This window comes from Puntigrus tetrazona, chromosome 13, assembly GCF_018831695.1.
Source record: "Puntigrus tetrazona isolate hp1 chromosome 13, ASM1883169v1, whole genome shotgun sequence".
Lineage (NCBI taxonomy): Eukaryota > Metazoa > Chordata > Actinopteri > Cypriniformes > Cyprinidae > Puntigrus > Puntigrus tetrazona.
In genome coordinates, this window is record NC_056711.1 from 18,045,423 (window position 1) to 18,073,409 (window position 27,987).

The 27,987-nt window shown below is 35.6% G+C and overlaps 1 protein-coding gene across 1 annotated transcript; it reads left to right on the forward strand.

The window, feature by feature from the left end:
- The first annotated feature begins 474 nt into the window (after positions 1 to 474).
- LOC122356940 (collagen alpha-3(VI) chain) lies at positions 475 to 27,679 on the forward strand. The gene is made up of 42 exons (XM_043256059.1): positions 475 to 522; positions 1,900 to 1,993; positions 2,083 to 2,691; positions 3,190 to 3,762; positions 3,984 to 4,550; positions 4,700 to 5,317; positions 5,413 to 5,985; positions 6,177 to 6,728; positions 7,139 to 7,714; positions 8,218 to 8,808; positions 9,560 to 9,900; positions 10,051 to 10,129; positions 10,697 to 10,833; positions 11,388 to 11,480; positions 11,711 to 11,764; positions 12,471 to 12,542; positions 12,955 to 12,981; positions 13,426 to 13,470; positions 14,209 to 14,262; positions 14,354 to 14,416; positions 14,498 to 14,563; positions 14,909 to 14,962; positions 15,683 to 15,718; positions 15,985 to 16,050; positions 16,155 to 16,217; positions 16,321 to 16,383; positions 16,788 to 16,850; positions 16,964 to 17,014; positions 17,248 to 17,283; positions 17,416 to 17,478; positions 17,605 to 17,667; positions 18,787 to 18,822; positions 18,935 to 18,971; positions 19,136 to 19,147; positions 19,246 to 19,742; positions 20,117 to 20,192; positions 21,201 to 21,842; positions 22,348 to 22,438; positions 23,051 to 23,235; positions 23,368 to 23,538; positions 24,431 to 24,469; positions 24,801 to 27,679. Exons 1-42 carry the CDS (start codon positions 508 to 510, stop codon positions 24,995 to 24,997), a joined length of 8,340 nt encoding a protein of 2,779 aa, XP_043111994.1. The 5' UTR covers positions 475 to 507; the 3' UTR covers positions 24,998 to 27,679.
- Positions 27,680 to 27,987: the final 308 nt, after the last annotated feature.

A 27,987-nucleotide genomic window follows, 5' to 3' on the forward strand; every position in this document is an offset into this window, starting at 1 on the left:
TCAATAAAATTTCCTGGGGATTCCCAAGTAAACTTAACTTCTAATTATGGATAGGCTTTTACTTAGCTTTTTTTTTTTTTTTTTTTTTTTTGTAAATTTACTTGCCTTTTCTGAGTGAAAATAGTTTCCAAGCTTTTTTCAAGTAAATCCTACTCCAAATGTTCTTCAGTGTCGGGTTTGTCTGTGGGTTCCACGTAGGCCACATCCGAATGAGAGTGGCAAATAATTTAATAATTTTCATTTTTGGTGGACTAAATTAGATTAAGCAGAAAGCTGCAAACATCTGCAATGAACCAAAAGAGGAATGTAAACACATTGCATTCAAGCTTTTTAATGTGAAGATAAACAACTGATAAATACATGTGTGGGTCTGTATATACGTGTTTTGGAACTCATCTTCTCCTAAAATGGAAATTGTAGTGTTGAGGAGTGGCTTGATAAAAATCACAAACTCTTCATAGAATCTTAGTTTCTCATACAGTCTTCGGTTTGGACACGTCCCATCCCATGCCTGGGCTCTGTGTAAGTTCACCTTTTGTTCTCTTTATTATATTTAGATTGTATTTAGAGCTGTTTGCACTAATGTAATCATAGTGTAATTCATGCCAAGGCATAATAACGCTATGATTTACAGTATTTTAAAAATCAAGAGTTTGAGCAAAAATTACTAAAATTTTGGCTGGATTTTATTTTTTATACTTTATTCATAAGTTTAATTCAAGTATCTTTTTCTGGATTCAGATCTGTCATGAGTGTCACGTTCACTAACTAGTATTTTCATACTCCAGCCTGATTTTTAAACACATCAGAGTATAGATATGTCCGACAATCCATGCTAAAACTAACACAACTGAAGCATTTTTAAATCTCTAGGAGCTCTGCTTCTGATATTGTTTTTGGCTTGGGATTGAATAGGAGTTAGAAACACTAGAAACAAAGTCTTTGTGTGAAACTTGACAATTGAATAGCGTTTGAAAATGTGAGCACTTGGTTACAACATTTCAAGACAAAGCTCTTTGCACAACTTTTAAACTAAAGATATAATCTGCTGATGCATTTTAAAGACAAATGAATACATTTCCCGATGCTGCTAACATATTTTGTTGATTAATGTTGATTAAATAACATTTATAATTTTCTAGTAGTTTATCATTTAGTTACATTTACGTTTAGTAATTTTCATATGTAATGTAAACCTGAAACACTGAAGAACCTGAAAGTGAGCGATGCTTCTAAACATTCCATCTGTCCTGAAATTTGCTGCTTTGCTGGAGATGTCCACCTGTTCTTTGTCTGCTGGTTTAGAAGTACATCTCAAATAAATATTATTCTTAACTGTTGGCAGTTCTTTGGAGGTAAGAGTAATTCAAAGAATAAGGAGATTCACGAACATTAGCCCTTAAGAGAAGAACCCTATCTTGGTGCTGTCCCGCAAAAGCAGACATCAGACAACGGTTGATTTGTTTTAGGTCATCTTTGAAATGTTTATCTGAGAAACATGACATGCATACATCAGACATTTTTTGTGTCTAAGGATGTGTTAAATATATGTATAGATTATTAAGTCTTGGCCATTTGGGGTTTCTTCATTGCTACAAATGTGTGCAGTGTAAGAAATTTGTAAGATTCAAATGTAATTTTAGCAAATTCTGCTGCATGCATGCTGTACTGGTGTGCATTTGATAAAGTTTGATCTGACTTGTGAAGTGTGCCATCTTTATATACTATACAGTCTGTTTGTTATTTTCATATAAATAAGAAAAGATCAGTGGGAAAGTGGGTCTCTTTTGACTTGCATAAAGGCAAATATATAATATTTTCATGCACATTATATTTTCCACTCTGTGTCATAATGCAACTTGTGTGGAAAATTTTAACCTCATTCATTGCTTTTTTTAGGGAACAAGGAACTCAAGCATGGAGAAGGATTGGGGCTTACTTGGCTTCCTTTTTTTTTCATTATGTTTTCTCTTCAGCAATGGCCAAAACATTGGTAGGGGCAGGATTTACCAGATTAGATTATTAGCAATTTTTTTTTATAATTTCCGATTGTTAATGCAATCTCTGGCTTCCTTCTCTCAGAGTGTACACAGGAGACTGTGGCTGACATTGTATTCCTGGTGGATGGCTCTTCCAGCATCAAGCAGGAAAACTTCCAAGAAATCCGTGAATTCCTCTCCTCACTTGTAGAGAGCTTTGATGTTGCCCCTGACAAGATCAGGATCGGTCTGGTCCAGTACAGTGACACACCGCATACTGAGTTTTCCCTTAACACTTTCCAGAACAAACAGGAAATTCTCAGCTACATCCAAAACTTGCAATATAAAACCGGCCAGGCATTTACCGGTCAGGGTTTGGAGTTCATTCTGAAACAACACTTTATTGAAAAAGCCGGAAGTCGAGCTCAGCAGAATGTTCCTCAGATTGCCATTGTTATCACAGATGGTCATTCTCAAGATGAGGTTGAGTCACAGGCTCAGGAGCTGAGGCAAAGGGGAATCAAAATATTCGCCATAGGGATCAAAGATGCAAACGAGGCGTTACTCAGACAGATCGCAAGCGAGCCGTATGATCAGCATGTCTACACCGTATCAAACTTTGCAGCTCTGCAGGAAATCTCTCAGAATGTAATCCTGAAAGTGTGTACCACTGTAGAGAAAACACACAAAGAGGTCATCCAGATGTCAAGAGGTAACTTATTACATTAAAAAAAACCTGTTAATTACGTGCATGAAATTTAGTAGTGCCGTGGTTCTAAGTCACAGCTTTATTGGAAATTTTTGAGTGAGGGAACTTGATGAGAGAGCTGTAGCCAGTTGCAACAAACCACTTAAGCTCTATATTGACTTGTATTCAAGGTTTACATTTTTTTTTTTAAGTTTTGAGTTGAGTTTCGAGTTTTGGGGGATACTTGATAATATCCCATGTGCAAGTCTAGTCATTTTTTCAGAAATAAGGCATACTACGTCAGAACAGCCTGAAGAACTGCTGATTTTGATGTACATAACTTAAAAGCTACAGATCAGAAGTTCTTAATGGAATTGTGAGAGATTTTTTAAATAAATTCATTCTGATTAGGACTGATTACACCATTAAAATGATCCTTTCACTGTTTATTAGTACAAACACGAGAATTGAGAACAGAATCATATGGTCAAAGTTTTAATAGAATGTATCTATTTGCCCTAGGCTGCAATGAAACTGCTCAGGCAGACATTGTGCTCCTTGTGGACTCATCTGGTAGCATTGGAGACAGCGATTTTGAAGAAATGAGGAAGTTCCTCCATGCCTTTGTGGACAGTTTTAATCTTACACCCAACAAAGTGAAAGTGGGACTTGCCCAGTTCAGTGATAGACCGTACCAAGAGTTCCTGCTTGGTGACTATTTAGATAAGAGAGACCTGCACCAAAAGCTGAATCGTCTCATCTACCATAGAGGAGGCACCAACACTGGTCAGGCCCTGACATTTATCCGTGATAATTACTTTAGCCTGGCCAGACAAAATGTTCCTGGCATTGCCATAGTCATCACAGATGGAGAATCACGTGATGATGTGGAGGAACCTTCCCAGAAACTGCGCAACCTGGGCGTTTTCATCTTTGTCATCCGGGTGGGAAAAGGCAACATGGAAAAACTGCGTGCTATTGCTAATATCCCTCATGAAGAGTTCTTATTCAGTATCAACAGTTATCAAGAACTGCAAGGTCTAAAAGAAAGTCTACGCAACAAAGTGTGCTTTACTGTGACCCTCCAGTCAGAAGGTAACAGATTTTATTTAGTATGTTTGAGTACGTGTCTACTATGTGATTCATGAATTTAGACACCTTAAAATGAATTAAAACAAAACAAAAACTTTCTCTGAAATCTTCAAGCTTTGAGTCCCATCGCAGTGAGCTACTATCTACTTTATTATGGGAAGGTTTATTGGTTCATTGTTCAGATGCAAATAATAATTTGATTCCTTTGTTTCCATTCTCTTTAGCTTTTGTGCCAAAATTTGCTGATCTGTTCATACTGGTTGATAGTTCACCATCTAGACAAGAGCAGCTAACAAAGAATTTCCTCTCAAGACTGGTCACGCAGCTCAACGTGGGAAAGGTCTATAATCGTATCGGCCTGGCTCAATACAGTGAAAATGTCAAAGAGGAGTTCCTGCTAAATAATAATAAGACCAAGAATGAGATAGTGTCATCTATTCGCAACCTTATTCTGAGGCCTACGGGGGAGCGTAGAATTGGCAATGCAATTGAATATGCTCATAAAAATTTCTTTACTAGTGCCGCTGGAAGCCGCGTCTCTGAAGGATTTAAGCGGTTTCTGTTAGTCATTTCAGCTGGAGAATCAGCCGATGGTGTCATCCAAGCATCCCGCACGATCAAAAAAGATGCGGTAACAGTTTTTGCTGTAGGCTTGAGCAGAGCTGATGCAGATGAGATGAAGTATATCTCTAGTCAACCACACAGCTACAAGTTAGTAGGTAACATCCAACAAGTGCAACAGAAAATTAAGTCTGCCATTGACACATGGGAAGATGCTACAGTTGCAAGGGGTGAGTGCATGCATAATTTTAAATTCTTTTCATAAAACCCATTAAGTGTTATATGAACTTTTTTTCTTTGGTTTTTAGTGTTTTAATGCAGATTTGAAAATCTGTTATTTAGTACATACTTATGCCAAGTTCTTGTGTCTTTTTGACAGAGTGCACGTTTGATGTGGTGGCAGATATCGCTTTTATTGTTGATCAATCCAGCAGTATCAGATCCAAAAACTTCCAACTTGTGCGTGACTTTCTCGAGAACACCATCGGAGGTCTTGATGTGGGTGAAGGAAAAATTAAAATAGCTGTGGTCCTGTATAGTGACTTTCCTCGAGCCGATGTGTACTTTAACACCTTCAGTGATAAGACTGACATCTTGCGCTACATTAACAACATGCCATATGGTCGTGGTAAAACATACACCGGAGCTGCTCTCAGGTTTGCCAAAGAGCGTGTGTTCACCAAAGCAAGAGGCAGCAGAAGAGATCAGCATGTTCAGCAAGTTGCTGTTGTTATCACTGATGGAAAGTCAACAGATAAAGTGGCCAGTGCTGCTGCAGCATTGCGGCGATCAGGCGTCACTGTATTTGCGCTTGGTATCAAAGACACTGAGGAGGATGACTTGAGAGAGATTGCATCCTATCCACATAAGAAGTTTGTATTCAGTGTGGAAGACTTTGACAAACTAAATTCACTTTCAAATATTTTAACCAAAACACTTTGCAATGAAATCACAGATTCCATCATACCTAGAGCCTCACAGACCTTTGTGTTACAAGGTTGGTAAGACTCATTTTCTTTTAAAATACTGGCCAAAAAGCACAATGATCGTTTAATATCTGTATTATGTAAATCTTGTTTCACTCCACTTCAGATTGCAAGAAGACAATGAAAGCAGACATATACTTTCTTCTGGATGAATCAGGAAGTATAGCCTATGAAGAATTTGATGATATGAAGAACTTTACTAAGAAATGGATTGAGGCATTTGAGGTTGGAAAAAACCATGTGCGCTTCGGGTTGGTGAAGTTTGCAAGCCGTGCAACCACAGTTTTCCGATTACATGAATATAACACAAAAGCTGAAATTGAGAAGGCAGTGAATGCCCTCAGAATGGAGGGAGGGGGCACCAGAACTGATCTGGGCTTGAGAAAAATGATCCCACTCTTTGAAGAAGCAGTACAAACACGAGGGGAAAAGGTTCATAAGATCCTAATTGTCATCACAGATGGTGAGTCAAGTGGAACAGAAGAGTCAGTAGAAGTCCCTGCTAAACGTCTGAGAGCTGAACAGAATGTCAATATTTATGCTATTGGAGTGAAAAATGCATCGGTGCCAGAGCTCGAATTAATATCTGGCAGCATTCAAAGAACATTTTATGTCAAAAACTATGATTTCCTCGACGAAATCAAGAAAGAGATCATTACGGAAATATGTTCCTTTGAAGGTGAGAAATTCAATAATGCCATTTATTTATACTGTATGTTTTCACTGTTACCTGGTTTGCACAATTTTTAATTGAATGGGTGTAAAATAATACTTCATGCTGATAATTTTTTTGTCTTGGCCTAAATAGAATTTGTTTCAGAATTCCTTTCACAGAAAGAGTGCTCACTTTATGAATTCTTTTATTTTCAGGCTGTGAAGGTCTTTTTGCAGATGTTGTCTTTCTTCTTGATGGATCAGAAAGTGTTAGTGCTATGGACTTTGAAAATATGAAGGACATAATGAAGCTTATGATTGATAAGTTTGCAATTGGACCAGACAAAGAGCGGGTTGCGGTTGTTCAGTATGGCACAAACCCAGTTGAGGAGTTTTTCTTAAATAGATTTGATGATAAAGCTCTTTTATTACAGGAAATCAGAAATATCAAACAGAGACATGGTAAAACATATACTGGAAAAGCACTTAGAGAAGTATTGCAGTCATTTGACATTTCTAAAGGAGGAAGATCCAATGCTATAAAGTTCTTGATAGTTCTTACGGATGGAGAGAGTTGGGATGATGTAGCTGAGCCTGCAAAAGTCTTAAGAGACAACTCCATCAACATTAATGCCGTTGGTATGACACATGCAAATAGATCTCAGATTCTTGCCATTGCTGGATCCCATGACGGAGTGTTCTTTGAAGATGCAGTTCTGTCCTCAAAAGAATTAAGCAATGATGTCCTTCTCAAGATCTGCAACACAGGTACGTCAGCCAAATCTGAGATTTTTAGGAGACATCACATGTCAAAAAACTATTGTCAGTTCCTGTACATTTTTGGCTTTTAGTCAATGTCTGCATGTTAATGCTAATGTACACATAAAAATGCACATATTTGTAATTCATCTTTCCTCTAGCACTCCATATATGTTCCATTTCCAAAGTCCCTTGAGACTATCTAAATCTGACCAGCTAGAGCATGTAGACATTTATGGCACATAGCTGTTTTGTCAAAAGAGAAGGACTACACTGTCTTAATGTATACATCCACTAAAAGCTTGTCAGTTCATGTGAATAATAGTAAAAAACACTTCAAATATTATTGGATGTGTGTTTATCTCCTGCCAAACTGATTTTTTGATAACTTCTAAAATTATGATCATATATCTTTCCAGAATGCAAGACATCGGAACTGATTGACATAATCTTCCTTGTTGACGCCTCTGGAAGTGCCAATAAAGATGGTTTTCAGGAAATGATAAACTTAATGAAATATGCAGTTAGCAAATCTGTGGTTGGAGAAAAACGGGTACGATTTGGCGCCATCACCTACTCTAATATCCCTCGTTCAGAGTTCACACTCAATCAGTACTACAGTCAAACTGATATTCTGAGGGTTATCTCAAACCTGAAAGCTTCAGGAGGAAGCAGAAACACAGCCCAAGCCTTGAACTATGCACTCTCATTCTTTGGTGCTACATATGGTGGACGACGAGCAAAGAATGTTCCTCAAGTGTTATTCTTGATAACAGACGGCAAGGTTAATGACTTAAGTGGTCTGGCTACATGGCCGGATTCACTGGCATATTCAGAAGTCAGCTTTTTTGCTATTGGTACCGAAGATGCCGATGAACAACAGCTAAAGGAGATGGTGGGAAAGAAAGGAAGAGTGCACTATGCAAAGACCTACAATGATATGCCTGGGCTGCAAAAACGGATCACCCAAGAGCTCTGCAATCTTACCAAACCAAGTAAATCTTATTCTTATCGCTAAAAATGGAAATTAACTCTGTGTTATCAATGTGAATATATTTTTCAATTATTAAAGGATATCAAATAAATAATATAAATTAAAAAATATTTTGACCACTACATTTTTTCAGTAACAGCTCTTTCAACAGAGTAAGCTTGCTTCAAGGGTCTATTTTTACTTAATTGCTTCATGTATCTTAACTACAAAAATACAGATATAATTCTGATCTACTGTTTCCATTATATATGGCAGTATTATTGAATTCAAAACTCTTCACCCCCGTATAATACTTGTTTGTGTCTCGTAGTTACTTCTTTTATAATTGCTTATGTAGGTCTTAGACCACTTACTGAACTATCTGTAACTATCTGAAAAAATGTATGATCTAAAGTAACCAAGAGTAGGTATACATAGTGCCTTAATATTGAAAGGCTTGTGGCCAAACAATTTATGCTGCTTCGCATTAATGTTGTACTAATGTTTTTTTGTTTCTTTTTCTAGTTTGTGAGATGGAGGTATCAGACCTTGTTTTTTTAATTGATGGATCAGAGTCTATTAAAGCTCAAAGTTGGGTTACTCTCAAACAAACCATGATTGACATTGTGAAGGAGCTGGATGTTGCTCAAGACAAATGGCGAGTGGGTATTGCCCAATTCAGTCGTGACTTCCAGAAGGAATTTTACCTAAACGACTACACTAGTTTTGCAGAAGTGGAGAAAGCTATAAACAAAATTGTACAACAAAAGCAGGGGACAGGTACTTGGGACGCCCTGAGAAATGTTAGATACTTTTTCACAAAAGAGAATGGTTCCAGAATAGATGAAGGAGTCGCTCAGAATCTTCTGCTGATCACAGACGGAGAGGCTAATGATCCAAAAGACTTGAATGCATTAACGTATCTCAGAAACAAGAACATTGAAATAACTGTTATTGGGGTTGGCAATGAAATAAAGAAATCTGAGCTTCTTGAAATAGCTGGAACACCTGATCGGGTCCTTATTGAGACTTTTGAAGGCCTTGAACTTAAGAAAACCGTCAGGAGAGTGTTGGATATATTGTGTAAAGACATACCAAAACCACCTGCCCCATGTGGTAAGTGACTCTTTTTATATAGTAACCAAAAACTTTACATATAAGCTCTGTTCCTAAGCCTGAAGATCTTTTTTTATTTATTATATGCCTTATGAACCATACATACATATTCAGTCTGAGTCTCTTAAAGGGGTCATATGATGTTTTTATTTTCTCTTTGGACTGTTACAAGCTGTTAGATAAGATCGGTAGAATGGTTAAGTTGTATTAACAACACTGTTCCAGAACAGTTCAACAAACATATTGTGCTCAGTTCATTTACAGAGCTGTTGTTTTTTATTTTTGTTGGGTTTTTTTAAAGGTGTTGTATGTAGGATTAACACAGAGTGGTTTAACTAGGTATCGCAGGCCAAATTCAAAATATTGGAGACGTTTTTGGTTTTTTAACTCGGCCCCACCTATTCAAATCATTGTAATGTAATCATTTAATTGCCTATAACTTAATTAGTGCAGTGACCAGCTTCTCTTCTCTTCTTAGTTTTAATCACCTTAGAATGACCTGCCATCTTGCAAGTGAAAATTAGAGAAATTATGCCAGATTTGTCATATAATTACGGAGATTATATTTGTTTAGTTTAGATTAGTTTATTGAGTAATTTTTTTAAACATATATAATAAAATTTTTTATACTGTTCTTCAGATTTTTACCTCCACTGTATTATATTTATGCGTTTGCCTTATTGATAATGATGTACAATATTTTGTCTTTACCCTTTCTTGAAGATTGTGACCCATTGTTTTGTTTGAACAGACTGCGATATTGACATTGCCTTTGGGTTTGATGTGCCCAGACGAATCACGCAAACTCTGTTGACACCTCAGGTGGAACTGTTGGTTACTGCAGCCATTGAACATATCTCCACGATGGGTCATGTAAACTGCATTGAAAATAACAATAGCACAACTAGATTTGGCTATAGGCTTGTGTCTGGACAAGATGGGAAGATTCTGGAGGATTTTCAATTTGAGAAATACAGCAAGGATGTGGTCAAGAAAGTGATGGTGTTGCGACCTACGGCAGCCCTGGCTTTCAATGAGCTTCTGTTAGATTCTTTCAGAGAAAAATTTGTCCAGTCCAAAGCCACTGCAAAGGTGGGAATATTTTTGTTTTTAAGTTAATTGTCCACGATATATATTATATTCTTGTGTTAATGTTATTTTCACATGATTTCGTGATGTTTTACTGACATGCTTTCACAAGAAACATAGTTCAACTGTTTAAAGAAACATGTTTGTGTCTAGGTTTTGATAATCTTCACAGATGGGTTGGATGATAGCGTTCAGAATTTGATGCAGAGTTCAGAGAGACTTAAGAAAAATGGTAAGTTCCACATTAATTGGGACGTATTTGAAAATGTTTTGTGGTTTCCAAAAGTTTTTTGCCCTCAATGAAAAATGAAACACTCAGTCATGTTGCTGCATATGCTCACTAAGATATACTGATAGACTAGATATGGAAAAGTTATAATTTTAAAAAATATTTCACTGTTTGCTTCCAGGTCATGCTCAAAATAGCTATTTCATATACTGAAATGTGCAAAGGTTAAAAAATAAAAACCAGGAGTACATTTTTTTTTGTCATATTTATGTCATAATGTAATATTAACGTAATGTAATGCACATTAATGTAATATTAATGTGCAAAAAACACTATATTAGACCACATAGATTATCTGTGGGTACAATGTGACATGACTCGGATTATACCTTCATTTTCAAAGTTCACACTTTATATCTGAACCATTGCAAAGTATTTCACTTGTGCCATGTTTCTGCTTTTTGTGCGACATTCTTCCACAAAAATGAAAAAAACTGTGCCCCTGAACCATTTCCTCTACAGTCACTCTCTGCTAAACCCATGTCTTCTTATTTATGTTGTGCAAACTAGGAATTAGTGCACTGCTGATTGTGTCTTTGGAGGGAATAATTGATGTTCATCAGCTGGAATTTGGCAGAGGTTTTAGCTACATGCAGCCACTGACCGTCAACATGCTAAATTTAGGCAGCGCTCTTATGAAACAGATTGTAAGTATGAAAACAATGCTGTAAGGCACTGTTCACTTAAAATGATCTAAGTAGCAGTTTGCAGTTCTTTCCAGGCTTATTTTGTATGCCATCTGCACAAGTTGTATCATCAGCTTAACCTTCTTTTTCGTATTGATTGTATTTTTGTGTATTTTAAATCAAGGCTTTTGATAGCTACTTCCCTTTAACTTGTTTAGATAAAATCACCTATATATGTATATTTTTCTTATTAAATGAGCTCTTTTACTTTTTTGAATTCATTTTTCTTGGGGCCTTTGTTTCAGGAGACAACTTTTATGTTACTAACTAATTTATTTATTGTCGTCAAATATTGATGTTTATCAACATCTTTGATTTCCAGTTTCTCTTGGAAGGCTATAAATCACACAAAACACACAGTGGTCAACACAAACCTTTGCAACTGGACAAATATTTAAAGTATTATAGATTTTTCTGTAGCTTGCAGATGTGTTTGTAGTTTTTAATTGATGTAATTGGATCCATGGCTTGTGACTTTATCAACAGATTCACTTGTGTGCTTTTCTCTCCCTCAGGAAACAGTGGCACTGAGGCAATGCTGTAATGTACCTTGTGCATGCATCGGTATAGATGGACCACGAGGACCCCCTGGACCCCCGAATCAGAAGGTCAGAGACCCTTAATTGTGATAATGTGAAAAATAAATGTAAATATAAATGCATTGAGACTAAGTATGATAATTGCTATTTTACTAAAATGAGATGTCTTACTTAGAAAGCAGCTTAAATTTTTGAACAGCCTTTGTGTCAGGAACATGGCATGAATGTCTTCAAGAAATGTTTCCTATACTTATTTAATGTTTATGTGTCAGCATTCCTGTTTTCTTTTTATTATTTAGGGCATTACTGGTCAAAAAGGTCATCCTGGATATCCGGGAGATGAAGGTAGTATGGTAAGTGAAACACATGACCTTGATATCACACATGCTCAAGATAAGACACCGCAAGTGAATAAGGTGACTAATAAATATCACCATAGTTGATTGATTGCAAAAAATTAAAATTTTTTAAATATTCTAAATATTTTTATGTTTTACGAAATGTCGTAAATTTGCAAAAGGCATTATTTAATGAAATAGGCATGCATTTCTAGAACAAAATGAATATGCATATTATGCTGATATATATTTAGATATCTATTTTTTGTCACTGCATTTATAAGAAAATGCTGTCAACATTTTCTATATATACAAATCCTTCTATAAACAAATCTCAGAATAGATGTATGTAAGTGCTACTGGAAATCGAGACCTATGCAATAAACACTTAAAAGTTTATTTTGCATGTTAGTCTGAAACATTTTATGAAAAGCCAAATAGCCCAAATTTTCTAAATTGGCAGTACCTGATATTTGTTTTTTTTTTATTGTTAATTGCTCAATTCGGAAATTTTAGCATTAATAATTCACAAGACAATGTATATCTGATAACATATATAACAATTGACAATTTTATGTTTCATATGCATTTTTGCCCTGAGACCTCATCTGTAGCAGTGTATCACTGGTGATACTGCATATAGGACAGAATACACATTTTATAGAAGATGCACATTGTATATGCTATAGGTAAACATTTTTTTCCGTCTTGTTTCTGGCAGGGAGATCGAGGACCACCAGGGCTGAATGGAACTCGGGGACACAACGGTTGCCCTGGAAACAGAGGAATCAAGGTAATGTAACATATGACTTAAATTGGAGATGCATTTCATGATGTTGTTTGTATTAGTGCAAAGTTCTGCTTGGAATTTTGTGGTTTATCTTAAACAGGCTAGTACAGTATATTTACATACACCACTTGAAAACTTTAAACTGTTTCTTTTTTCTGGTTCTTCTTCTCCAAAGTAGTAATCATCAGAAATGCTATATCAAATCAGTCCATCTAATTGATAATATAAAAATAAAATGGTTTAATATTTTGTTATCTGTTCACATTCACATTCATGAATTAAGCGTGACTGTTTTAATTATTATTAATAACTGCATGACTAGAATATTTCTGTCATTGTTTATTGTTCCTGTATGAGATAATGTTTTACAGTTGTGCCAAATAAAAGGAAATGTTTTTAAATCTCATTTTAATAGGGCCATAGAGGCTACAATGGAAATAAAGTGAGTAACAAGAGTTATTATTCTATTTTCTGTTTTGCTGTTTTATTCACATCCACAATTTGCACCTCAAAAATTATGTTTTATTTGCTTTTTTATTAAAATGTTAATTTAACATGTTACAAGTCAAATTGCATGAGATATTGGTGAAGACATCGAATTTTCATAGAATCAGTTTTTGCAATAATGGACATTTTTCACTTTTTATACATTAAAAAATGTATAAAAATGTTTTATACGAAATAAAATTGCTTAAAACGTTCTAACACTTTCAGATGCTCATTTAGATTTTCTTGCACTTAAAGGATTTTTGGTGAAAATTGCATCTGCGTTTACATTTTTAGGGTCATAAACAAGTACAAGTACAAGTTTTACTTGTTTAGTGTTGTTGATTACTTCCCTAAACAGACTGTAAGTCTTTGTGACCTCTTGACCTCTGTCTGACAGGGAGAAGATGGAGAGGATGGGCTGGATGGTGTGGATGGAGAACAGGTCTCATCTTCATTTCTCTGTTTCTGCCTGCTTTCTACACTTACATTCCCATGTACTGTAGTAAAATAATGTATTAATTAGATGTAAATATGTAAAGATTTGGATTTGTTCAAAAAAACTAAGTAAAGTTTATTTATTTTGTTGCCGTAGAATTGACACAATATAGCAAACCAATATGTTGTAAATTCTAGAACAATAAAAATATTCAACATACAGAGAAATATACAATGAATAGGGAAATAGATTTGCGATGATACTTTTTTTTTTTTTTTAATGCAAATCATTTTGTGTCTTGTTTTTTTTTTGTGCATGAAAAACTTGTCTATAGACACGTAAATGGAAGCAAGAAAGTCGACAATACTCAAACACAAAATTAAATATGCCTGTATCAAAATGCAACTATTGACATCTGATTATAAATTAGTTAAATTTAGTTAGATTATTAAATTATACATAGTTAAACCTTATATTAATAATAAAATTCTCTCTTTCTCTTACTGATTATAGGTATTCTTATGCTATAGCAAATCACACTATTTCATTCATGAGTTGCAAGTTAAAGTTTCATACTTGAAATATCTGTCTTTTGAAGTATGGTTAAGTATTATAAATAATTGTGTTTGGGGATTATCAGTAGTGCTGCCTTGTAAACACTGAAATAAATAAAACGCAATATGCTTTGCACGGTCACTAAATGAGTCATTTTGATTCACTGTTCTCTGCTTGTGTTGTCTGCAGGGTGATGTTGGCCTGAATGGGCTTCCAGGACTTAAAGGAGACCCGGGCAGTGCTGTAACTACGTTATCACATATGCGTCTGATCACATCTGTTTGCTTATTTAAAACAACCCAGTAGCTTTCTTACTGTTATTTCTTTCTTTTAGGGTGTGAAAGGTTTTAAAGGCACCCCTGGATATAAGGGACAAAGCGGAGTGAGAGGAGATCCCGTAGGTCTTCCTCTGTGTTTACAGTAGTTTAAACAAGCTGACACGACTTGCCTGCATTTGATTCTCTGTTTGTGTTAACAGGGTGCACCAGGAATAGAAAACACTGTTCAAGGACCAAAAGGAGTGGGAGGAAATAGTGGGCTCCCTGTGAGGAACTTATTTTACACTCCTTCTGGAAAATGTTCAATCCATTTGTTTGTGTTAGACTGACAGAATGTTTGTTTCAGTAGCGATGTGTCTCGAGTCAGATGTTGCGTAAATACATTCTTCCTGTGTTTATAAGTATACACACTTTAAAATCTTAAAATTCACATAGACGCAGTTGTTGGTGCTCCCCATCGCTATTGAGCTTTTCTTTTTGGCTCTTGCTTTGACTTTAATTGAGAAAAATTCCTAATTAAGAATTTTAATAAACGTGGCTGAAACTCAGCGTTTTTCACCATGTTACAAGAATGTGTGGCCAGTATCAGTAAAAGTGTGTTTTGTTGTCAGGGTGACGAGGGGAATGTTGGACCCCCGGGTATACATGGAGATAATGGTGATCCTGTGAGTATTATCTCTACTAGCACTATAGCTTCTAACTGTAAGTACACTCGCAGGAAAAAAAGGTACAAAGCTGTTACTGGGTAGACTTTAAAAGTCCATATTAGTATCTAAACTGTACGTGCAATCCTAGTTTTCTACTTTTGTTTGAGAATGCATAGTTACTGTACTGTTCAGTATCACTTTATCCTAAAATAATTTAATAATCATGCTAAAACATTTGTACACAATATCATATTGCGTTTTAAAATGTGCACGTGTTACTTAGATTTCTATTCCTGCTAAATGCTGCTTTTCAAATTTTCTGTTTATCGGTTACTGTATCATGGTTTCTACACACGCAACTATTTTCAGCTATAATCAGTATATTGGAAAGATGTCTGAAGGGTCATGTGACACTGAAGACTGGAGTAACGATGCTGAAAAAGCAGCTGTCCATCACAAGACAAAATTATGTTTTACAGTATATAAAAATAGAAAACAGTTATTTACATTTTAATAATACTTAACAATATTACAATTTTTATTGTAGTTTTTGATCAAAGTGACTTCAAAAACATTAAAATATCTTACTGATCCTAAATGTTTGAATAGTATGTGTGTTCATTTTGTACTGTGTTGTAACCTCTGTTGTAGGATTTTGAACATTTCTTACCTGCTTATCCTCTTTTCATCCTTCATGAAGTTTTATTCTTCAGATAACTTCTCAGTGTATTTTGATAGGGTGCTCCAGGAAGAAAAGGCCCACCAGGATTGCCGGTAACATATAAAAAATATACAAAGATTCAGTTTTTTCAGTTTTTTTGTTTTTTCTATTTATTATATAGTTTATTATAAACTATTGTGTTATTACTATTATTTGTGTTATTACATTTTCGTCATCTATTCCATTCTTTTGTAATTTTACCATTAATCACTGAACTGTTAAAAGTCTATTCTGTTTTAAATATTCCATTGTCTGTTGTTCTTTTCTATTATAATCTAATCTGGTCTGTTCTGCTGTAGTAATGTGTGTATCTGTATAGGGTGAGTCTTCATATGAAAAAGGAGAAGATGGACAGCCAGGGCATTCTGGTCACCCTGGACAAGTGGTGAGAACTGGAACTTTTCAACCTTATTTAAAATAAAACACGCGGGTAATAGATTTTTAATGGTAGTATTTGATTTTAGAAACTGATATTTTTGGTCTGTTCAGGGACAACCAGGCCAAAAAGGATCTCAAGGAGACGACGGTCTTCCAGGTGCACCTGGAATCCAGGTTTGTATTCAATTGTTTAAACTAGTTGCATGTACATTTTTTACCTTTAGTACAAAACATATATGATAAAAAAAAATATATGATATTGTGTGTATTTTCATAGGGTCCCTTTGGCGCACCTGGAACTGAAGGTTCAAAGGGAGGTCGAGGACCCAGAGGGCCAAGGGTATGTGTGACTGATGCATCAGACCTGCAGCGATTTAGTATCGCATCACTTGCTCACCAGTGGATTCTCTGCAGTGTATGGGTGCCGTCAGAATGAGAGCCCATTTAAAAACATCACAGTAATTCACATAATATTTGTTTAGTAGTTTTGTACCACTCCTGTTTCAGACAAGACAATAATAATTTAAAGCAGTATATTATGTTTTAAGTATTCAAATTTTAGCAACAGAAACAATAGTTATAAGATAAAAAAAACATCTTAATGATGCATATGTTTCTTACAAACAGACAGCTTTGCACTTCACAAGACTGTGCTGGAGTGAACTATTGTGAGGTTTTTGTAAGCTTTTTGAACTCTCATTCTGATGGCACCCATTCATGTGCTCCTGTTCTCACACTGTTTAGGGCCCCCCAGGTGATCCAGGGCCGAAGGGAACGCTGGGACGAGAGGGATTTAGAGGGCCTTCGGTCAGTTGTTGCATTTGTGCATTGTTGATTAGAAAATGTTAAAATACCCCTTTAAACCACATGAAATAGATTTGTGTGACTTTCCACTCTAATGCATGACTTTATATAAACAGGGTCAAGATGGTAGAGACGGGTATGGACCTTCTGGACCCAAAGGACATAAGGTTCCTCTGCTATACATACATTTTACTGAATAATCTAAGAAATTGTACAAGAAATTTCTACTAGTTTCTGTTTTCTGGGATATAAGTAGTTTTTTTATCATTTGAAATTTACTATGATTTATATTACAACAACATCAAGCACAAACATTCTTTTCTGGAATGTACTGTAACTTTTTTTCTCTTCTATGTGTATGTTTATGGATATTCAACTAACAGAATAAAAATGCTTTTAGGGAAGCACTGGATACTTTGGCCTCCCTGGTTTGCAGGTGTGTTAAAGCTAGTCAAAAATCTTTTGCAGCTTATCACCAGGCATTTTATGTAATTTTGTAAATGTTAATAGTAAAAATTTTAAATAAATATATCAATATGTACATTATTAATATAAGTGATTATAATAGGGTGAGGATGGAATGAAAGGATCCAGTGGAAGTAAAGGACATAAAGGTTATCGAGGAACAACGGTACACGTTCATTTAATTCACTTTTTGATTGTTTATTAACCTTTTGATCTTAACATTATAGAGAAGGTTCTGTATGTTTGCAGGATATTTGTTTGAAATTTATGCAGTTGTGTTGTGTTATGTCAGGGAAACACTGGTCGTTCGGGTCCTCCAGGGGCTCCAGGAGAGAATGGGATGGATGGACACAGGGTCAGTCTTTCTTCAAACACTTTCTTAACTTTTAGATAAATATTTATGTTATAATGTATATAACATTAACACTCAGGGTTAAATATTTAGTTCACCCAAAAATTAGGTGGTGTTTTACTTGCCTTTGAAGCATCATAGGTGTTATGTGGCTTTCTTAATTCAGACTATTCAAATATCAAAGGGGTTCCAAGTTTTCCTTGTTCTTTGGGGTGTTATAAGCTGTTAGTGCATAGATAAGATCCCTAAAGTTAAAAGGACTGAAGTGTCAAATGTCAGTTAAGACTTGTCCACACCCCCATAAAACAGTTTAAACACATTTTACATGTATTTTAAAAACTGAACTCACGATTAGGCGTAAGGCGTTACATTTCCACTGCATGCTTGTGGCATTTGGCCAATCACAATGCACTGTACCAGCTGGCCAATCAAAGAAGACTGTGCTTGTTGAAGGGCATTCTGCGCTCTTTATGAAAATGAACACATTTGTGAGACATAGAGGCATATCTGTGTGAACCTACTCAATAATGTAATCAGTGACTTTGAAAACATTTTTTTATATTAAATCATGTCAACATATTCTGATGCACCAAATAATGATCTTAAAAATGACATCATATGACCCCTTTAGAAACTGTTCAGACCAGCTGGCCAATCAAAGCCTTTTGTTGATGGAACTAAACGGGTGTTTATGTACAGTTGAAAGAAAAAAAAAATTATTTAAATAACATATATTCTGTACAATAATAATGATCTTAAAATGGCTCTTGAGGGTAAAGCTATTAATTCATCCCCTTTCCATGGACTAAACTGTGTTTATGCACATTTTATTACGTTTACACACCTGATTTAACATGTTTTGGACTGTTAAAAGAAACACCTGCCCACTGCAATGATGTAGCTTAGAAATGCCAAGACAATATTTAATATAACTCTGATTGGATTCGCCTGAAAGAAGAAAGCCACATACACCTAGGATGCTTCGAAGAGGAGTAAAACAGTCAAATATTCACTTTGGTGTGAACTAACCCTTTAAGCAAATGTGAAAAAGGTGTGCTGAGATGTTTTTGTTTTAATTTATTATTATGTTTATGTACCTCTTTAATTAAATGTTATTTTTAGGGTGAAAAAGGACCTGCTGGAATCAGTCTGATGCCTGTAGGTTAATATTACTATACATTATTTTTAAAAAAGTATTTAATCATTCATCTGTTCCAAAAATTTTATATATTTCCTTCCTTCCTTTGTTTTTCTGCTTCTGAATGTCAAGGAATGCGAACTGGTCGAATACATTCGCAAAAACTGCCGTAAGTTTAGAGCATCTACTATCCAAAGAATGCCATTTGATTTCTAGTCATTAGCATTATCTTACTGCATTATTCTTTCTTTATGACTCCTTATATGTGCAATTTACCTTAAGTTGCATCTTGAATTAATCTGAAATTAAATTTCTTTCATTTTGTTTCCACAGCTTGCTGTTCTGGTATGCTTTGCCTTACATTTGACAATTTCAGTGCTTCATTTATCAGTAACTTTTTGTGAATAGTAAATAGTTTTAATCGTTTTCCAAAATGCTTTCAGGCAATGGTACCCGGTGTCCGGTTTACCCCACCGACCTGGTGATAGCTTTGGACACGTCTGCCAGTGTGACTCCTCAGGTGTTTGAGCGAATGCGTTCCGCTGCTCTGTCCTTACTGGAAGACATTTCCATCGCTGAGACCAACTGTCCATGGGGAGCGCGAGTGTCTGTGATCTCCTACAGCAACGAGACCAGGAATCTGATCCGTTTTGCAGACCACCTTAAGAAGAATACCCTTCTGGAAATGGTACAAACATTTGCTCTTGAAAGAACCACAAAAACCAGAGACATCGGACAAGCCATGAGCTTCGTGGCCCGGAACATCTTCAAACGAGCGCGAAAGGGCAGGCTTATGAGGAAAGTGGCAGTGTTCTTCACAAATGGACCATCGAGGAATGAATCGAACCTTGCGACAGCCATGCTGGAGTTCAAGGCAGCAGACATCGGTCTCGGAGTGATCGCCTTAAGTCCTGCTGATGACGTGAGCCGAGCAATGCAGGTAGATATGAAGATAATAATTGTTTATATTACTTGTCAGTAATAAACAGGAAAATGACAGTGTTGATGTTGTTCTTCAAATAAAATTTCGACTGTAAAGTAGCACAAAATAGATAACAGTGTCATTATTCAACTCAGTTTAGTTTAATGTTGATTCAGTTCAGTTCAAAAACATTTTCAGTGTTGTCAAGTTTATCAGCTCATGTGGTGATTCAGTTCAGCTCAATAATCAGACAAAGTTGATTAATAAAGCAAGATTAATCCAGCTATACGGTAGTCTTCTCTTCTCATTCAGTTTAAATTAGTTGAATGTTGATTCAGTTCATTCTCTCAGCTTTGAAAAAGAGTAATTTCTTCCTCAAATGTCTGTCTCAGATTGACGACACAAGAAGCTACGTGGTTGTTGATGGCAGAGGAGTAAATCACATTAAACGGTGCATCATTTGTTTTGGTAAGCTCCAGTGCAGACATTCACAATTGGGCCTTTTCACCTCGTTGAGCATCTAAACATTTAAAAGAATAAAAACATACAGTAGGCAGCATTTTCAGTAGTCTTACAGTAAGCTTCTGATGCAAAGTGTAAAATGTCTGCTTCTAAAAATACCTAATTTTATTCACATTTCAAGGGAACTTTTTCACACAATGTGTTTAAAAACACAAGACAGGACAATGGGGAAAGAAGACTCAAGGTCTTGAAATGCGTTATTTTACCTTGAGTGCTGCATTTTAAAATGTAGATGTAGAAAAGATATGGTCAGACATGCCTGTCTACTACATTTACATAATAACAATAAAGAATTGGCCAATATTTGTGTGCATAATTTATTTTTATGCTCATTGTGTCTTGCAATTATCTAATACATTGCAACAAACTCATTAAAACTCCATATATAATTGTGTACAAAGTGAAAGAAATGTTTATTGTAATTGTGCATATTTTGACAAATATTTTTAATGTTATGTTTATTCGAGTATTATGTGATTACGTACGCAATCTCAACAAGCCATGTTTAGTCGCATGATACATTGCAACAGGCTCATTACAAATCAGTCTATGATGGTGGATGAAGTTATAGAACAGGTGATTCAAAATTTCCCCAAAATGCATGTTTTGACCAATACTTGTGTGCATTATGTATTTTTATACTTCGAGTTTTGTGTCTCATTTGTGCCAGCTTCCCAAAATGAATGTCCTGACTAATGGTTGCGCACATTACTATTATTATTGTATTTTTTATTAGTGGTTCCTCAGCCAAGTCCCTGTGAAGTTCTCTTTTTGTAGACACAGAAGAGCTGCCAATAAAGTGTTCCAAATCAGTCATTTATGAGGTTACATTTCTTAGGGTGAGGCCTACTGGAGGCAGGTTTTGGATTGTGGGTGTCTTTAATTACGAATAAAAGATTTAAATTTAGATTAATGATAAAATTAAAGACAGCTTTTTTTATATACTCTTCCCAGATCGTTGTAACCCGGACTCAGTGTGTGGTGTAATTCTGCGACCTCCACCCCTTCAGATGGACTTGGATCTATCTGTGCTATTGGATGGATCGGATAACCTGGACACTCAACAGTATGTGAATGCGAAAGAGCTCCTGCTCTCTCTGTTGGAGCAGATCGGTGTGAGTAGTGAGCCGAGCAGAGCCGACGGGAAAACCAGAGTGTCCGTCTACCAGCAGAGCTCCGTTTACGGCTCCTCTTACATCAACGAGGAGTTCAGCTTCACTAAATTTAAAGATCGCGGTCTCATGAAGAGACACGTTACTGAAACAACTAAGCAAGTGGGCGGCACGTCCCATCCCGAGCTTGCTTTGGAGTGGCTGATTACTAACATTATCCTGAAAGCAGAAAGACCACGAAACAAACGAATGGTCATGGCTGTTTTTGGTAAAAACTCTGAGCACAGCAAAGCTCAGCTTGATTATTTGTCTAGATTGTGTGAGTGCCAGAATGTTGTTATGTTTATCCTCATGGCGGGACAGAGATTCAACTGGACCCGGATGGAGAAGCTCACCAGCTCTCGTCTGGAACAGCACTTGGTATTCCTGGATAACAGAGATTACAGCACACGCTTCACTCACGCCTTCCTGCATATGCTCCACAGTAAGACATAATTACTATTGTGTTTTCATAAGCCCACTGCGATAGAGATGTTTACTAACAAGGTATATAACTCAAAATATTATTTATTAAATTGTATTCCTTTTTTTAATATTTTAATAATTTAGTTCTGTTTTTGGGAAGTTTCTTTTTTTATATAAATCTAATCACTATAATTTTCGTCACTGCTGCATGCATATTGAGTTTTTGTCATTTTCAAGTTTTAGTTTTTTAATGTGTGTTTTTGTCTTATAAGTTTGTTTATTTTAAGTCCACATAGTTTAAATAATTTTTAATTTAGCTTTAGTCAACTTTAGTGCTTTAAGTTAAACTAAATGAGAAATGTTGCCTTGGAATCTGGTTAAAAACATTTGTTTATATCTCACAATTGAAAAAAAAAAAGTCGGATTTGCGAAAATAAAAAATTGCGATAATGGAAATAGAATAAGATAATGGAAAATGCGGACTCTGCCTTCTATACTGGTGGATATCTGCTGTTGTTTTGCAGGAGGAATCTTGCCCCAGCCATCAATACTGCCTCATGACTGTCGTAGTTTTGTGTTGAGACCTGTTGAATCTGGACAACAAACCACAGAGAGGTAATGGGATTTGCCATCCACAATCATTAGACATAAATTCAAAGGTTTGCGCATGGGTTGTGTATTTTCTAAACCATTTGGTTGTAGCAGCAGAAGCATTTCCTTAGCTTGCTTTTGTGTGCTGCGACAGTCGTTTAAGCTCTGGGCTCAGGGTTTTAGGGTGATTGTTGACACCAGTACATGTAGTGATTTTAGATTAAAGTATCACAACCAGCGTAAAGGCTTTGGGTTTAAATTTAATTTAAATATTTCCTTTTGGTACTATTGTTTATATATTTTAATACTGTTTTACATGGGTACAAGCCAAGGACTTGGAAGACTGTTGAATAAATATGAATACATTTAAATTACAGGTAGTTGTAGTCTACCAACCGAACGTGAGATGTGTTTTGAGGGGATTTACGATCATTCACATATTGAGAAGAGTGAAAGAGCACAAAGCGATTCTTGAGCAGGGGTTATTTTAGGTTAATGTTAACAAGAGCTAGTGTTGTTTACCTTAGAGCAAAAATCATTGTCCACAGATCCTGATCACATCACATTGTGTGGAAAGGAGTTTTTGCACACTTTTTGTATTTTTTAATGAAACAAAGCATTCCTGCTGTGTTTCAGAGATATTTTGCCCACCGAAGAACCCACCGAAGAGCTCATTACAACAGAGGAGCCTCTGGATTATTATGAAGATGTTGATGATGAGCAAAACACAGAACCAGTCATTGAACCCAATCAACCCAATGACACTGAACGATTTACAGAAGAGCACAAAGAGGACAAAACCCAGCCCCCGAACAATAAAGGTAGTGAATCCAAATCTTACTGCCCAATTAACTCCTTCATTTAGCACGTATCTCTGACGCAGTACTATGGATGCATCCTCGCTTGCATCAGAAATGCACAAGCTGTTTCGCACAACTGTTTGTTTCCAACAGCACGATGCTTCCTTGAGAAAGATTCTGGCCGTATGTGTGGATCGTATGTGTCCAGATGGTACTACAGCCAGCAGACTAAGAAATGCGTGCACTTCTGGTACGGTGGTTGTGGTGGAAATGAAAACCGATTCTTGACAGATGACGAGTGCTTTAAGGAATGCGTGTCTACAGGTAAAGTTACCAAACTTTGTTGACAGCCTGACATTCATACTGATCCTAATCCATTGTTATTGATGTAAATTCCGATTATTTGCTTTTTAATTACCTTTTCTAATTAATAGTTATAAATTTGTAAAATGTCATTCGCATTTGCATTTTACTTCAGTTTAGCTGAACAAGCACTCATGACCTTTCAGATCTGGCAGTACAACTTTAAATTCTGGTGCTTTGACTTTTCTTACTCCTTTTGCAGTACTCCTGTTGCAAAACTCACTTGTGCTCTTGTAAATGCAAACTTGAGAGAGCAGAGGGTTTATTGGTCGATGTCTGACCAATGAACACCGCCAGCCATCACAATTTGCCAAGGAGAAAGAAACATATGTTATATATACATATACAGTATATCAGTTATTTGTAAAACACTGCAAGCTATTTTTTTGAATATCCTAAGCTATATATATGTATATATATGAACAATTATTTGTCTGAATGACTCATCTGAATGACACAAATTTTTGTATTTTACAAATAACTGATATATACATAAAAAAAGTCTTTCTGCAGGGCAAATTGCGATGGCTGACGTTGTTCATTGGATAGACATCGACCGATAAAGTGTCTTCATTCTTAGTTCGCCCCCCTAAAAATGACTATGAGGTTGCTTTTAATATTTTTATTATTATTGTCATTGTTGTTGTTATTTAATATTTAATGCATGAATTTATACATTATACATCATATTAGTTCCTTTCTTACATACAAAAAAACTACCCATTTAATTTACATAATACAAATGTTGTTCATTTAAACATATATTACTTTTTTATTTATTTAATGGATAATTTGTTTTATCTAGGCCATTTATCTGTACAGAGTATAAGCTTGTTTTACATTCATCCAACAGAATCTGAAAATCTTCCAGAAGATGATTCCAGTTTCAAGGGTAAAAGACACATTTATTTGATGGATATGTCGTAGACTACCAATCTTTAAATAAAGACAAATAAAATATTTAATATTAATATTTACCATAAAATATTTTTTTAAATATAGAATTATTTTTTTTATTTTTGCAAACAATTAAACATACGAAGAACATCCCTGATTCAATAAGATAATCTTGCAAATCAAGTATAACATTATTGCTGAAGTCAGTATGCGGTATAAAATATGCAAGCGTTAAAAGTGTGACTTTTTTTTTTAAAATGGCCTCAAACCGATCAGCCTGATCGTCACTGTGCAGAACTATTATTTTCTTTTCTTTCCGCTCATAGACATTTGCCAGCTCAGTCTCGACACAGGAACTTGCACAAACTTCTCAGTGAAGTGGTACTACAGCGTCAGCAGTGGCCAGTGTGTCCAGTTCTGGTACGGAGGCTGTGACGGGAACAGCAACAGGTTCAACACTCAGGAAGACTGTGAGATTCGCTGTCAGAAACGTATCGCCAAACATCTAAACTCTGATATCTAAATGGATTCACAAAGAATTCAGAATCAATTTATCTACTTTTGGCAGCTTCTACTTTCATGATCACGACTGTCAAAGGGATACCTATAAGAAGTTTTAGCTAAATGTATTTTAAATGTATTTAGCTAAATCTGAGTGTAAGAAAGATTTGGTTACAAGAGCAGAAATTGTTCAAAGGTGAAGTTTATAATGATGCCTCATCAGTGCAAAAATAATGATTTAGTTTCTATAATTTCAGTCATTGCTTGATGAAACAAATAAGCCCACCTCAAACTCACGTCATTGGCTGAAACAGGTTACGATTCAATTTGGCGCCATTAGTAGTATAGAAGATACATTCTTCACTTTTAACATAAAACATTATTTTAGATGTTTATTTTAATCACCTTTATAAAACCTCATTTTCACAATATTCCTTGAGTGAATTGTCCATGTTTTTTTGGTTTTTTTTAAATGCACATTGTCATCAAGACGACTGTTAAGAGGAATAAAAAAACTATGAAAATAAGAATGTGTGGCATACATTTCTAATTAAGAGGTCTCGTTTTTTCCAATACTTTAAATGTTTCTTAAAAGACCCCGGATATACAGTAAAATAAAAAAAACAGTCTATACTGTTAACACTTAATGGAAAATCAGCCTTATTTAAATGACTAAACATGTAGTGTTTGAAAAAAAAACCCCACTAAGTTAGGTATGATAGTTAGTTGCATGTGTTTTTTAGGGTTAGGATGCATGCCAGAAGAGGGTGCTGTCTCATAAAGTGTGTTATTTCAATGTTCAGAATACATTCTCTCTTCCCCAGTTTAAAGGAATAGTTCACCCAAAAAAGTTAAAATGTCCATTGAAGTTCATTGGAGAAATGTAGCACAAAATCACTCGTTTACCAGTGAATCCTCTGCAGCGAATGGGTGCCGTCAGAATGAGTCCAAACAGCTGATAAATCAACAATTTGGTCAAGACATCCTCGATCCATGATACTGCGATTAGTGCGAGTTTAGGATGTGAATATTGATAAACTGTAAATATTTTTGCTATTCTGTATTCAGTGTGGTGGCGGTAGCAACACCGAAGGTTTTTCAGTTCCGTTCATCGGTTTTAATGACAGTTAATGCGTTCAGGACAGTGTAGTAAAAGCACACAGTAAAATTGAGAACGTAGTTACAGTGACTTCAGTCCTGCAGTTCCTGCATTGTCCCCGACCGCCGTTGACGGTCCCGTCGGTTTAAGTGCAATCCCGGAGGCCGGTCAGAATCCCCCGTGGGTTTTATTGCTGATGTGAAGCATGTTCAGCCCTTGTTTAGAGAGGAGGGTAGTCTTCCTCACAGACGATATTGAGAAAGCACGGGGAATGTCTTTTAGAGAAATGTGATATTAGCACTGAATAGAAGTTCTCTGATCAGTCCAGAGACTGCTGAAAACGTCCGATACCATCCGTCTCGTCTCAGAGACGACCGCAAAATCCTCTCGCACCATTTAAAACAATTGAAACCAGGCTTTACATCGTAATGAGAACATGTACAACTAACAGAAGCACTATTAGAACGTTTAAATTACTGTTACAGTTCATTTTGTTGAATAAACACTATATACTAAATCATGAAATATACACAACCACTCTTAAGTATAATAGTATTGTAATATCTAACAGTGTTAGGAAGTTACAGATGCTTTTTGTCAATTAATGTTTTTTTTTATTTTAATTTTTTTATTTTATATTTATGTATTTGAATTGCATATAATAATGTAAACTTAAAAACTTAATGCGATGCGTATGTCAGTCATACATAAAATAAACGTTATAATTTCTGCACTCAAAAAAACGTATCCTTTTTTATTCAAATACTCATATTTATTCAGATCGCTTAGAATCAGCATAAATGAGTTCATTGTGAAAATATATTTTATTAAAATAAATAAATAAACACGAACATCATTAAACGTCTTGCCGTGGAACAGGCAGTTACAGTAGCTGCAAAATGCATGTCTTGTATTTATTGACGATGCACGATCTGGTAATTGTGTATTTAAGATGGGTTCAGTTTATTAGTTCTGTTACAGAAAGCAACCCTGATTCATTTATGTGGGACTGACAAATATGCAGCTTGAAATATGTTGATGGTAAAACAATCTTATCCAAATGGACGGAAATTTTCTATGCAATTCAAAAACATGAAATACTTTTTAAATGTAGCTCGACTGGCTTTAATAGCTTTCCAAAAAACAAGGTCTTTTATTAGTAGTAGCAAGGCAGTATGAAAATCCGACATTGTAATCCAACGTCGTGTCACATTATGGTCCACTGAGATGCAGTTATAATCAAACATGCTCCCCTCGCATCACAGCGTCTGATTTATTGTAGTAAATTAGTTGAGTTTAGAAAAAAATGAATGCATAAAAAATGTACGGGTTCGAGCCCCTGGCGTTATAAGTGCTTTTTTTTAAATAATGTTTTGCTGACGTTTAACGTCAGTTCATCTGTTTATATTCAGTTCAGTGTTTATTCCTCATCGTACAGACCTGATTACAAAAAGTCTAACTATCTTTTCCTAAATCCCATCTATTTTACATCGGGAGTGGCTTATACGCTTTTAAGCATTGCTGGTTTATTATACCAGTTTTTTTTTGTTTGTTTTTGGTTTTTTGTGTCAAGTATCTCTGCAGGTGTAAACAACAACAACACAATCAGATATAAAAGTCTTTTCTTTATGCTGGAATGAAATTCTTTCACCTTTCTATCAAATCCTTTCAACCGATCTAAAATAAGCCACCTATTCTCTGGGTAAACGCTTCTCTCCCTGAGAGAGAACAAGCCATTTAAATGAAAATGTTTTGCTTTAGAGTTTGGGAAAGGGGACTAGCTTTATGCACCGGGGTCCAATAAGTACGTTTCTTTGTTTCTTTTTTATTTGTTTAACTTCATGTTATTTTACTTGTTCAGAAGTGAAACCTTTCATCAGGGCAAGTTATTTTGTATCCTGGGAAACATGTAG

Coding starts and splice junctions, on each gene's coding strand:
- LOC122356940 (XM_043256059.1), top strand. Junction 10,834..11,387: donor GCGCTCTTATGAAACAGATT/GTAAGTATGAAA, acceptor TCTCTCCCTCAG/GAAACAGTGGCACTGAGGCA. Junction 22,439..23,050: donor GGACAACAAACCACAGAGAG/GTAATGGGATTT, acceptor GCTGTGTTTCAG/AGATATTTTGCCCACCGAAG.